Here is a 12251-nt window from a genome sequence, read left to right as displayed (position 1 = left end):
TTCCTTGTGGATTGTTTATATCAAACCCTCCTCAAATTTTTTACCTTGAAAGTAGACAGTTTCATTGGTTTTCTTGAGTCATCATATTACTTGTGTTCTTTACTTTTCCACTTTTAGTGATACAATTGTTAATTGTTTAACCTAAATTTGGTTAATTCAACTAGGTAACAACTTGACTTTAAATTAGGTTAAACAATTTAGTTTTCACGGGTCTAAATAATTAACAATAACCCTTAAACTAATTGATCTAGAGAAACCCCTCCACCAATTATAGAAATGTTGCTCACGAGTCCTTCTCCTAATAATATTACTATAGTCACACGCCTAATTTCACAATAAATTGAAGTAATAAAATAGTAGAACCATCTAAAAAAAATAGTGAGCAAAAAATATCAATTAGTAACATTCACCTAATTCTGGTCGTCCATCGGTGAAAGCTTGTCAATAGAGTGACAAATATGCTTGGCCCTTGTGAAGAGCAATTGTTTGGCAATGGACAGCATGGTTCATTGAAATGGACTTCACGTGTATACGTAACACTTTATTGAATAAATATTATTAATTTATTATCCGGGGGATGATTCTCACGTGATAGTTTTGTCTGATCTGACATGTTCATTATGTGGGCCCCACCGACATAAAAATACACCAATAACATACCGCCAACGCATAAGAAATATCAATAAACTAATGAGAAAAAAAAACTGGATGAAGAGATTTATAAGAATTTGCTTATTTATTTTTGTTGAAAAGTGGGGTTAAAGTAAAAGATAAAAAAAAAAAAAAAAAAAAAATTTGAGTTTGTTAAATTCTCTTTGAAAAATTCTAGGATCACAAAATTTTTTATATAATTTTTTTCCAAATTGTGAAGGAATTAAGTGTGATGGGTGAAGAAAAAATAGTGGACCCATGTGTAAGTAATGATTAACCACTCAAAGTCTGTTATATCAGAATTGTGATAAAAAAAAATTGTAGAATAATATGTAGTCCTACAAATACTTTTTTTTTTTAATGAATCAATATTATTAAAAATTTAAATTATGTTTTTTGTGTTTCACTTTATAATAAGTGTCAATTTTTTTTTTGTATAAATTAATTATTTTTAACAATTCGATTATTAGTAGAGATAAATGTTTATTTTTTATATCTTGAGGTTAAGCTCTATCAACTTTGTTTTTTCTTTTTTTGAGAAACAAACACACACACATAAGGAAGATGAGAGAGAAAGGGGTTCTAGTACAAAAACACACCACAACTTCACTCAAAAATCATGGTAACTTTTAAGAAAGTGTATGGTAAGTTATACTACACACAACATACTCTCTTAAGCAATGTGAAACAATTACCTTTTTTTTTTTTTTGAGAAACACAAACACACACACAAGGAAGAGGAAAATGGATTCTAACACAAAAGTATATCACAACTCCACTCAAAAGTTACAGTAACTTTTAAAGGAAGGTGTACTAAGTTATACTATACACAACATATTCTCTTAAACAATAGAAGATAATTATCCTTTCTTCTTTTTTTCTTCTTTTTTTTTTTTTTTTTTAAGAAACAAACACACAAGAGAGGAAAAGGGTAATCTATATCAACTTGGTCAGCAAAACAAATTTGGTATGCAAAATCTGACTAATTTATTTCCATTTAAAACTTTGGGTTATTCTTTTATAAAGCCAACTGATGAGCCACGCGACAAAACAGTATGCATTTGTCTATTTTACACCATGCGACACTACCCTTCTATCACAGCTGCTAACGTGCGCCTCCGCCCTCCATTATTCTTATTTTTAAGCTCTACCATCTTCGTAGCTCTTTATCTCCACTACAAAACCTATAAAGGTTCTCTCTTTCTCTCTGTCTTTCTTCATAATTCTGATTTCCTTTTTCCTGTGATGGTTTGTGCTCAAGTTTTCTGCTTCTACTTCTGTTGCAATTGAATTCTTAAATACTTTTAATCTTTTTTTTTTTTTTTCCCATTTGGACATGTTGTTTTGATGTTAATTAGATAGCTTGTATTGGTGAAACTATGAATTCAGTCCCATGATTTGGTTTAACATGTGTAGAAGTCTGAAATAGTTTTTAAGAGGAGTGTTAGTTATTTGTTGGTATCACATGATCAAAGATTTTATTTTGATTGAATTTGAAGCTTAAGAATTGTGCTTGGGAACAATATGAATGTTTTTTCACGTGCTGTTTCATTAAAATAATGATGGGTTTTACTTAAATTATCTGGATTTTTTTTGTTTGGTGTTATATGAATAAATGGGTGTTGGTCATGTTTATGTGGTTTCGTTTTGATTGGACTATGCAGTTCTGGGACTGAGCTTTGAGTTTGACAGGGTTTGAGATGGAAATAGATTTAGCTATTATTGTAAAACCAATCTGGGTCATAGGAAGTGCAGTTATGGTGGGACATCTGGGTTGAAGTCTCGGAAAGGGAAAGTACAAATCTTAATGAGAGCTGGTGCAAATTAATAATCTGAACTTGCTTGTTAATCTCCCCTTAATGCCAATGAGGAATCTTCTATCTTTTTAGATTAATTATTATTTGTACTTGGATGTTGATCTTTGTTTTAAATGCTTTTTATATTTACTATTTAGCACTTAAAAAGTGTATCACAAAGAGGCACTATTTGTTGGGCAAGATTTGGAGTTTGAACCTAAACACATGTATCAAAAATATGAAATGATATTAATTTGTTGGTCATTTACTTATCGCTTAAATGGGTAAATTTGCTCATGATGCAGTTGATTATACTTTTGTTGGGGTGATTGATCAACAATCATGCAAGAGTTTGCTAGGCCCCAGTCCTTGTTACTCCAACTCGCTTTAACTTCCTTTGTCTTTTTGAGCTTTGTGAATACTGGGAATGCAGGGATCACTAGCACTTTCATTCGTTCAGAATGGCCATCTGTTGACATTCCTCTAGACAATGAAGCATTTGTGGTTCCAAAGGGTTATAATGCACCACAACAGGTAAGCATTCATACTTTTTAATAATTGCAATAGAAAGCTCTGTTAATTCCTGGAAATGAAAAGATCGAAACTTGCATTTTGCATTTCTTTTTGTGAATCCACAGTGGCCATTTAATGACATATGGAAGAACCATATGCTTCTGCTAGAAAACGAAAAATAATAAAAAGAGAGAACAGTTTATTTGATTCTCCATGTTTTTCATCTCATTCTCTAATTCATGAGTTACACTACACCCATGGATATAGAATGCTCTCCCACTGGGCAAGGACTTCTGTTGCAATTGAGTATATGGCACTATCATGATTCCTTTCCCAGAGCAAATTGGAGGCGTCATTAATCAAGTGGGTTCAAATCTCCCCCCCCCCCCCCCCCCCCCCAATTGTTGTAATTTTTTACTATAAAAAAAAAAATCAAGTGGGAAACAATTTATGAACTAACAAAATTTGTAGCATTTTGAACATAAAGGCTTGTATTCTACTAATTGATGTATTAATCCTATGAGATATTTCAGTTCTCTTAGAGATTGGGCCTTGGTGCAAGGGGAATCGCCTTCCACCAAAAAGGATATGTCACGGGTTTGAGGTTGGGAATCAGCCTCTTAAAAAGAGGGCTAAGGCTACCTACCAATCACCTCTTCCAAACCCCGCAAAAGTTCAGACTTTTGTGCACTTTGTACAACCATTTATTACCAAACTAAAATGAAGAAATTTGTTTAAAGATAGGACTGACTTCTATCAATGAAAAAATGAGGAAGAGTTGCTTGAGATGGTTTGATCATGTGGATGCACCAGTGAAAAACAGTAGTTTGATTCAAAAGTTGTGGAACAAAGAGAGGCTGAGGAAAACCTAAAATAACACTTATCGAAGTAGCAAACAAAAACATGTTAATTAATGAGGTAACAAAGAGTATGATTTTGGATGGGATTGAATAGCAAAGAAGAATATATGTGGTCAACTTCAATTAGTGTGTTGAGGATTAATAGCCGAACCCAGGAGGTCTTAAACTAATGACCCCACCAGCCATCACATTATTATAGGAGGAAATGCCATTTGAAGTAGACTCAATGGCAAAGAATGCCTTTTATTTTAAGATGGTTGAAGTACTTGTAATGAGATGGCTTACAATTTTTCTATGATTATATTGTGTTCCCTTTTGTTCAAAAAACTTCATAATCCACTTTATCCTATTTTATTTTTTTTAAATGGTTCATAATGTCCGTGTCTACTTCTATTATTCAATTTTAGGTGCGTATCACCCAAGGTGACTATGATGGAAAGGCTGTAATCATCTCATGGGTGACAACTGATGAACCAGGGCCCAGTAAAGTACAATATGGTACATCACAAAAAGGATATGATTTAACTGCCGAGGGGTCGACAACAAGCTACACCTTTTACAAATATAAGTCAGGCTACATCCATCATTGCCTCATTGATGGACTCCAGGTAAATACTATTATTGTGGAAATAGTATTATCGCCAATGGCGTAATTTTTCTCTAGGATGAATTACATCAGTTTCTGCAGGTCCCAGATAAAAAATTACCATATGGTTGCATTACTGCATGATCACATATTACACAAATGTACATTTGTGTTATGTAATATACTGGACTTCTTGATAGTAATGAAAATTGTATAGTTCTGGATCCAATCAAGCCCAACTTAAAGGAATTAATAATTGGCGTGTAATGCCTGAAACACACTGTGCTGGGTATACCAAAGAATTCCACCACTTGTGTGCTTTCTAGCTGCGTATTTAGACTTTTCTCACCTTTTGTTTTACCTATTTCCTTTACCGGTTTAATGGTTTCTTGTTTTCAGTATGACACCAAGTACTATTACAAGATAGGGCAGGGTGATTCTTCTCGTGAATTTTGGTTTCAAACACCTCCAAAGATTCATCCAGATGCTTCTTACAAATTTGGGATCATTGGTGAGTTGTTTTCTTTCTATACAGGGTATCCTAGCAGAATTTTGGTTTCATGAAAATCCTTCATAATGATGAATTCCTTGGTCTTTGTTGCACATGATCAACCATCTAAGATGACGTTATACTTAAATTTATCCTCAATTGTTGCCACCTCTAGCTTCTATAAATTCATTTTATTTCATTCTGCTTTTGCTGGATACAGTTGTTTCTGAGAGTTCTCACTGGCATGTTTATCCAGCATTCTCAATTCTATTATTTTATTAATGCACTTTTATTTTTTATGTTGCAGGCGATTTGGGACAGACATACAATTCTCTTTCTACTCTTGAGCATTACATGCAGAGTGGAGGGCAGACTGTCTTATTTGTTGGAGATCTTTCTTATGCTGATAGATATGAGTACAATGATGTCGGTTTACGGTGGGACACATGGGGTCAATTTGTTGAAAGAAGCACAGCATATCAGCCATGGATTTGGTCTGCTGGAAATCACGAAATAGAGTACATGCCTTATATGGTAAAGTGAAACACATACAGTCATTTTTGAGTTACTTTGATACCCTGAACCTCTTTCAATAATGCATACTGTTAGTCCATTGCATAAAATCATCTACAGAATGAAATAGTGAATAACCTCAGGAACATTAACAAACCATTGTGTTGCATTGGATAGTGCCCTGTCTCCTCTTTTTCAAAGCCTAGAATTGTCTTCAGGAAGTATATGTTTCTTATACTCTTTGTTTCCGTATATTTAGATTGCTGTTTTATTATAATCTTTTAGTTTTTCATCTTGAACAACTTTTATTTGTTGACTCATTGAATTAAAGTCAGGCAAAAGCATAGTCTGGCTAAATTGCAAGGCAGACAGGTATCATCCTGATGTGGTGTTCCTACCTATGGGAATGTTTTAGCCAATTATCAGACTCAATAAATAGACTTCCATTGATCAGTTATATAGAATTCATTTCCATTTGATGAGCCCTTATAGCCAATGGTCTTTAAAGCAAATGGAATTTACTCTCGTTTTAACAGCAGCCTCTTGGCATGGCTAGATCTCAGTTCATGGCAGGTCACTGCTCGTTCTTTATGAGCACATTTGCCCCAGTGAGCTCTGTAATAATAATTTCAATATATATGTATATCTAGATTACCAGGCACATATAGAGACTTGTAGTGATGTCCATAGCTTGACAATTGCTTGGCATATCCGGTTCAAATGGTACCTCCCCTCCTTGTAAGAGAAAGGTAGAGGTTGTTGTTGTGAGTTCAAGATTGACTAGGTGCATGTAACATACCTATATATATAGTTCTGATCATATGTATGGTTTTGAAATTGCTCCAACATTTTAACCTATGATTCTTTTTTCTTTTTAAATTCATTTTCTTTCTACTATATAATTGAGTTATACATGGTCATTTATGCGGAAAATTTTCATATTCTTAGCAGCATAACCTACAAAATCTTTTTGTGTGATATTTGACCTTTTCTCTTCTTTATTAAATACTTATGCTTAGGGAGAAGTTCTTCCTTTCAAATCCTATCTCCATCGATATACTACACCTTATTTGGCCTCTAAAAGCAGCAATCCTCTTTGGTATGCCATCAGACGTGCATCTGCTCATATAATCGTGCTATCCAGCTATTCACCGTTTGGTAATCTTTCATTTCCTTGTCTATTGTTAATTTTATAAATTGATATTAGTCAATTACTTCTGTAATAATAAATCCTATCAAGGAAAATCTTCTCTAGACTATTAACGACTTAATGAGATTTTTTTTTCTTTAATATGAAGTCATTTGAGTGTAGAACATGAATTTACTTGTTCCTCTGCTTTTGTCTCAATTTAGTATTCTACATTCTTAATGCTATAGTTCCAATAATACTGATATCATATAAACCCAACCAGTGTGATTAAAGACCTTGCTTTAAAAGAAAATGGAAAAAGAAAAATTTAGGCACTGGTAAGATAAGTAAGAGTCATGATATAGTGGATTATAACTTTATGAAGTTATAACAAACTTGTTGCCTAGAGTTCAAGTATAAATGCCATGCTGTATTTTCAGGTCACTGACCCTAGAATTACTAGGGAAATCTTTAAGCAACATTGTAGTTTCCCAGCCAGATCTAGGTATCGTTTCACTTGTGCTTCTTTCAAGAGGGAAGAATTTTGCTCCACTTCCACTTGAGTACCATACCTATTCTTATTTTATGGCCAGAATAAGCATTTCCTTAAAAGTGTATTCTGTGTAATATAGCCTGTCCCATCCTCTCTTAAAAGTTACCATGGAACGGATCAGGTTCAAGTTAACCCACAAAGCCGAATACTCACGGCTCGACACGACATGAACCCGACCCTGCAAACACGAATTGCCACCCCTATATGCACATGCTAACACCGTTAATGCAGGAGAAAAAGATAACCAGCTCAAAGTCTTCTTAGCATTAAGTTTTACACTCTCTTTCCTGCTTGAATCATCTGGTTTTTGACATGACAGAGCATTAAAGGACCACTCTGTAATGCAGAAAAAGAGAGATAGACCTGCTATTGGTTTAGATTTTTAATCCCACTTGAAAACAAAATTATGAGTAATCTGGTTGTCTTGCAACGCAGTATCAATGTATTATATTGCCCTAATTGTAAATATTTTGTCTCCATTTATAGTGAAAGCTTCACATACTGGTTATCAGGCATTGGCTTGTACTAAATGTATTATGCTGGAATGCTAGATTTCACACAGAATATCGATTATTACTGAAATGGAATGTTAAATAACTGAAGCAATTATAAGTTCTATTGACTCTAGTTGTTGCATTAAAATGATCTGGACCCATGATGAAAAATATCTTCACAAAAGAGAGATGGATTCTCAGATGGGTTCTGCAGCATGACGTCCAAAATAGCTGAACAAAGAATGCCTTCTGGGACCCATACAGTTGTCTGTGATTACTTCAAACTTTTGGTTATCATTTAAAGAGTATATGTTATCTCTTTTTTGTCTTTAGAAGGCAGAGACTACCTTTCGTGTGTGTCTGTATACTGTATACTTTACATCAAGATTGATGGATATTTTTCACACAGTGAAGTACACACCTCAATGGGTGTGGCTCTATGAAGAATTTAAAAAGGTTGACAGGGAGGAGACCCCTTGGCTCATTGTTCTTATGCACGTTCCCATCTACAATAGCAATGAAGCGCACTACATGGAGGGTGAAAGTATGCGAGCAGAATTTGAGAGTTGGTTTGTCCATTACAAAGTTGATGTAGTCTTCGCTGGCCATGTCCATGCTTATGAAAGATCTGTATGGTTCTCACCTCTATATTTTCATGTTGTGTTGCACTATATGAAGTGATGTGGTTTATTTAATTTTATGGTTTTCAGATTTCAGTTGTTTTTTGGGGTCTGTCCATCTCTTTAAATGCATATTATTATCATTGCTGTATCTAGATTTCATCGAGTCTATGATACTTTAAACATCTAAGACTTTTGGTGCTAGTATATAAGAACTTGTAATATCGGTGCATTCATTTACATATTAAGGCTTTAGACTGCAGGTTGAGATTGTTATGCATTGCCCAAAATTTTATGTTGAATTTTGACTTAAATATGCAGTAGTTAATTTTAATTTCTGTTTCAAACGAATTGCAGTATTGGAAGGTTATTGACGCAGGATATTTCTTTTTTATTTTCAGTATCGAATCTCAAATATACACTACAATGTAACAAGTGGTGAGCGGTACCCTGTACCAGACAAATCAGCGCCTGTTTACATTACAGTTGGAGATGGAGGAAATCAGGAAGGCCTTGCTGGAAGGTGAGTTGAGCTGCATGATTTAGTAAACTTATTTTCCTTAATTAATTTCTTAAAATATTCACGACAAATAAAAGAGTCAAGTTCCACTTGTATGAGAAATTTCAAATCTTTTCCTGTTGTGCATAACAATTGTTGGTCATGCAGGTTTATAGATCCACAACCAAATTATTCTGCATTCCGGGAAGCCAGTTACGGACATTCTACATTGGAGATTAAAAATAGGACACATGCATTCTACCATTGGAACCGTAATGATGATGGGAAAAAAGTGGCAACTGACTCATTCATATTACACAATCAATACTGGTGAGTAAAGCATTCCTTGCTTTCATCTGCTGGTGAAAACCATCACTCCAACTTTGGGGCCACCAAGACTTAAACCAAGGACCTCACAGACAACCAATTCTGATACCATGTTAAAAAACATCACTTCCAAAAGCTTTAGCTATTAGGAAGTGAGCCGAAGATGCATGTTGAGTTCACACACCCGGAAAGTATAGGAGTCAACAAGAACTTCCTATGCACCCATATTGAATAGTTTTAATCAACTATGTAGCAAGAAATGCCAGCTTCCCAATACATGACCTGTCTGCCTTGTTGAACCACAAAGGTGTCGGAAAATCTGGTTTTGTATCTCATACAAAACACACAGCGGAAGCAACAATCATGAATCTACTTCATTCATAAAAGATTACATGTAACCTTGAATTCTAGAACAAAGAATAGGAAGTGTACCTTGATGCAGTAAAATTCAAAACCAAGACTTGAGAATACCTTTAATCTTCATCTCAATTCCACATGGTGCCCAAGATGTGTGGTCTCTCAATCAGTCTTTTGTACATAGATTCTCAAAGAAAAATCCTTCTTCTTCTCCTTGTGGAGAAAAACTGATTTTTTTTTTTTTTTTTCATACGTACATTCTAACTACCCTTAGTAGTTACTTTATTTAATAACTCTTATTAAATAAAAACTGATTATCTAATTGGGTTAGCCTTTTGGGCCTACCCAATTGGGCTTTAGTCTGTGGCTTGAAATGGGACCAAAGGGAACAAATAAGACTCTAGCTCCAATGGGCTTTGGGCTTTTCTGTCAACTCTTGACAAGTCCAAAGTTACCATTAATTATATTCAATACCACTATAAGAATATAATTGCACTCTAAACTTTATTAATAAATTATATCCCAAGACTTTATTATACATGCAACCCCTTCATTAAAATATTCATAGTAATACAAGGTCATGAATATAGACTACCACTTTGAAGATTACTACATCTTAATCATTGAGTACCCAGTTTAATCCTTTATGTTATTCATCATATATTTATGAAATCCAATTCCATAAATATATACTTTAGTAACTCCTTACCAAAGTGGTTGGGCCCAACACTCTGAATAACCAAACCCATTAAGCTTATCTCAATAGAATATTTTATATCTCTGTTAAGAGATTATGAATTCCATCTTGAGAATATATGTTCCATCAACACTAAATGTATGTGGCTGCCCAACATACTGAGGTTTTGATTGTAACTTATAGATCTCACTCCTGATATATCAAAGCAACCTACATCTCATGATCAAATCCATTATTCTCTCAGGATTTAAAGTTGATGTAAATAGAAATCGTGAGATTTATTATTCATTTAACAGTCGTTAGGAGAATAATAAATCTTACAGCGGTCCAGTTCAATATATCTTAACTCTTAAAACATATCAACTAGAAGTTTTCACTTCCATGATCAAGACAAATCATCTTAGTTGATATGTTATAGTCTTCGCAGATGAAATGCCCAATTTCATCATTGACTACGAACTAAAATTCTGAGTTTACAAAGAATTTGTGATTTATATCTTCTGTAACTAAATCACATACTATGCATCTCATGGACTAAGATAATATCAGATTAGTTCATTTATAAATAGCCTCATATAATTAATCTATTTAATTATTTATGACATGCCAATAAATTGGATTTTAGGGCATAAACCCCAACAAAAGGTCCAATAATTTAGTTGTCCATTGCTTCTCTTCAGTTGGTGAGAGCCCTGAATGGTTCTGAGATCAAACATTCATGCTCTGCTTTAAATGAGACATAGTTGAAAAAAGCACAACCCAAAAAGTTGTCATACATGATTTGGTGAACCAGAGTTATGGGCTATGACGACATCATAACTATTTAATGGTAAAAATAGTCAAGATGAAGAGTATTAATTGCTCTCAGCTTTGTTTGTTTTGTATCATATTATTACATGAAGAGATGTAGCTAGCATTTTAGTTCCTATTAGGCACAGCATAGTGATGCATATACTAAACAAGTGTGGGGGTATCTCACTTTTTGTTGGTCTCGGCAATAATAGCCTGCACTAATGTTCTACCACTTTCGCCTACTGTTAAACTCAACTTTTTTCTTTTTTCTTTTTTTCCGTTGTTTTTGTTTTGTTTATTTAAAACATGCTTGATTTCTGGTAATACAGGGGAAGCAATATGAGAAGGAGAAAACTGAAGAAGCATTACCTAAGGAGTGTTGTTGACCCGATTACCAATTATTGATAAGAGTCCAACCACCTCAAATGAGATGCCTTTATATAGTTTCAGAGGGAAATGAATTTGCTGAGAGATTTATTTGACTGAGGATGTATTATTTGCTTTCTGTAGAAAGATAATCTGGCAGTTCTTAGCTAGTGATTGCATCCCTCTTGAAAGGGAATATTGTGCATCTTCATTGTGGAACTTCCAATTCTAATTGTTGAATAAGATACCATTATTCCATATGATCAATGTTTCAACAGCTTGATAGAACGAAATTGTGCAGGTTATATATATATATATATATATAGACAAATTTACATGTATCCAGGTGAAAACGTACAATTTATACATGCATTATTTAAATTGAACCAGCAAGCCTATTCAGAACTGTTATATGATAGGGTTTGCATCATACGGTTCTCATCTGGAAATATGTAACCCTTTCTTTTCTAGGTGGCAAGAATAAATGAAGTGGTGAAAAAGGGGCTCGTTGGGGCCTAATTTCTAGCATTCTTGCACCCCAAAGTAATGTATAATTTGTGGAAAGCGGGACCAGGGCTACAAAGATATAATATTAAAGAGGAATATGAAAAATTAAAGTGAACTAAGAAAATATGTAAACTTAAAAAGTAAAATGCAAATATCGTTACTGAACTGAAAGATTTTATTGAAGAAACTGAAAGTAATTACAAATGAAGTTAGACTAGTTACACTTGAAATACTTGTAATGAAATCACTTGACATGAAAACTTATAACTAAAATACATATTCTTGGATGAGATGGATTTCAGAAATATAAGTTGGAAAAGATACTAGTTTATGGAAGAAAGCTTTGGGTTTTTCATGTCTAAAAATTTGCTCTGCAATTGGATTTGATTCTCTTAACGGCTTCACCTTCTATTTATAATGCTGGAGATGTTCTTGGATATGGAGAGTGGGGAGTCTTCTTTTTGAATAATGGATGTCCTTTTGTCTAATACTGGGGTGTCC

The 12251-nt window shown here is 34.0% G+C and overlaps 1 protein-coding gene across 1 annotated transcript; it reads left to right on the top strand.

Moving 5' to 3' along the window:
• Positions 1 to 1679: 1679 nt before the first annotated feature.
• On the top strand, positions 1680 to 11503 carry LOC126715473 (bifunctional purple acid phosphatase 26). Its single transcript, XM_050416075.1, has 10 exons — positions 1680 to 1843; positions 2753 to 2981; positions 4228 to 4428; positions 4806 to 4917; positions 5204 to 5430; positions 6429 to 6567; positions 7995 to 8215; positions 8607 to 8728; positions 8873 to 9034; positions 11207 to 11503. Exons 2-10 carry the CDS (start codon positions 2790 to 2792, stop codon positions 11280 to 11282), a joined length of 1452 nt encoding a protein of 483 aa, XP_050272032.1. The 5' UTR covers positions 1680 to 1843; positions 2753 to 2789; the 3' UTR covers positions 11283 to 11503.
• The last annotated feature ends 748 nt before the right edge of the window (positions 11504 to 12251 follow it).

This window comes from Quercus robur, chromosome 2 (assembly GCF_932294415.1).
Source record: "Quercus robur chromosome 2, dhQueRobu3.1, whole genome shotgun sequence".
NCBI lineage: Eukaryota > Viridiplantae > Streptophyta > Magnoliopsida > Fagales > Fagaceae > Quercus > Quercus robur.
This window is presented reverse-complemented; position numbering and strand designations above follow the sequence as displayed.

Coding starts and splice junctions, on each gene's coding strand:
- LOC126715473 (XM_050416075.1), top strand. CDS start 2,790: ATGCAAGAGTTTGCTAGGCCCCAGTCCTTGTTACTCCAACTCGCTTTA. Junction 2,982..4,227: donor GTTATAATGCACCACAACAG/GTAAGCATTCAT, acceptor ATTCAATTTTAG/GTGCGTATCACCCAAGGTGA. Junction 6,568..7,994: donor ATCCAGCTATTCACCGTTTG/GTAATCTTTCAT, acceptor TTTTTCACACAG/TGAAGTACACACCTCAATGG.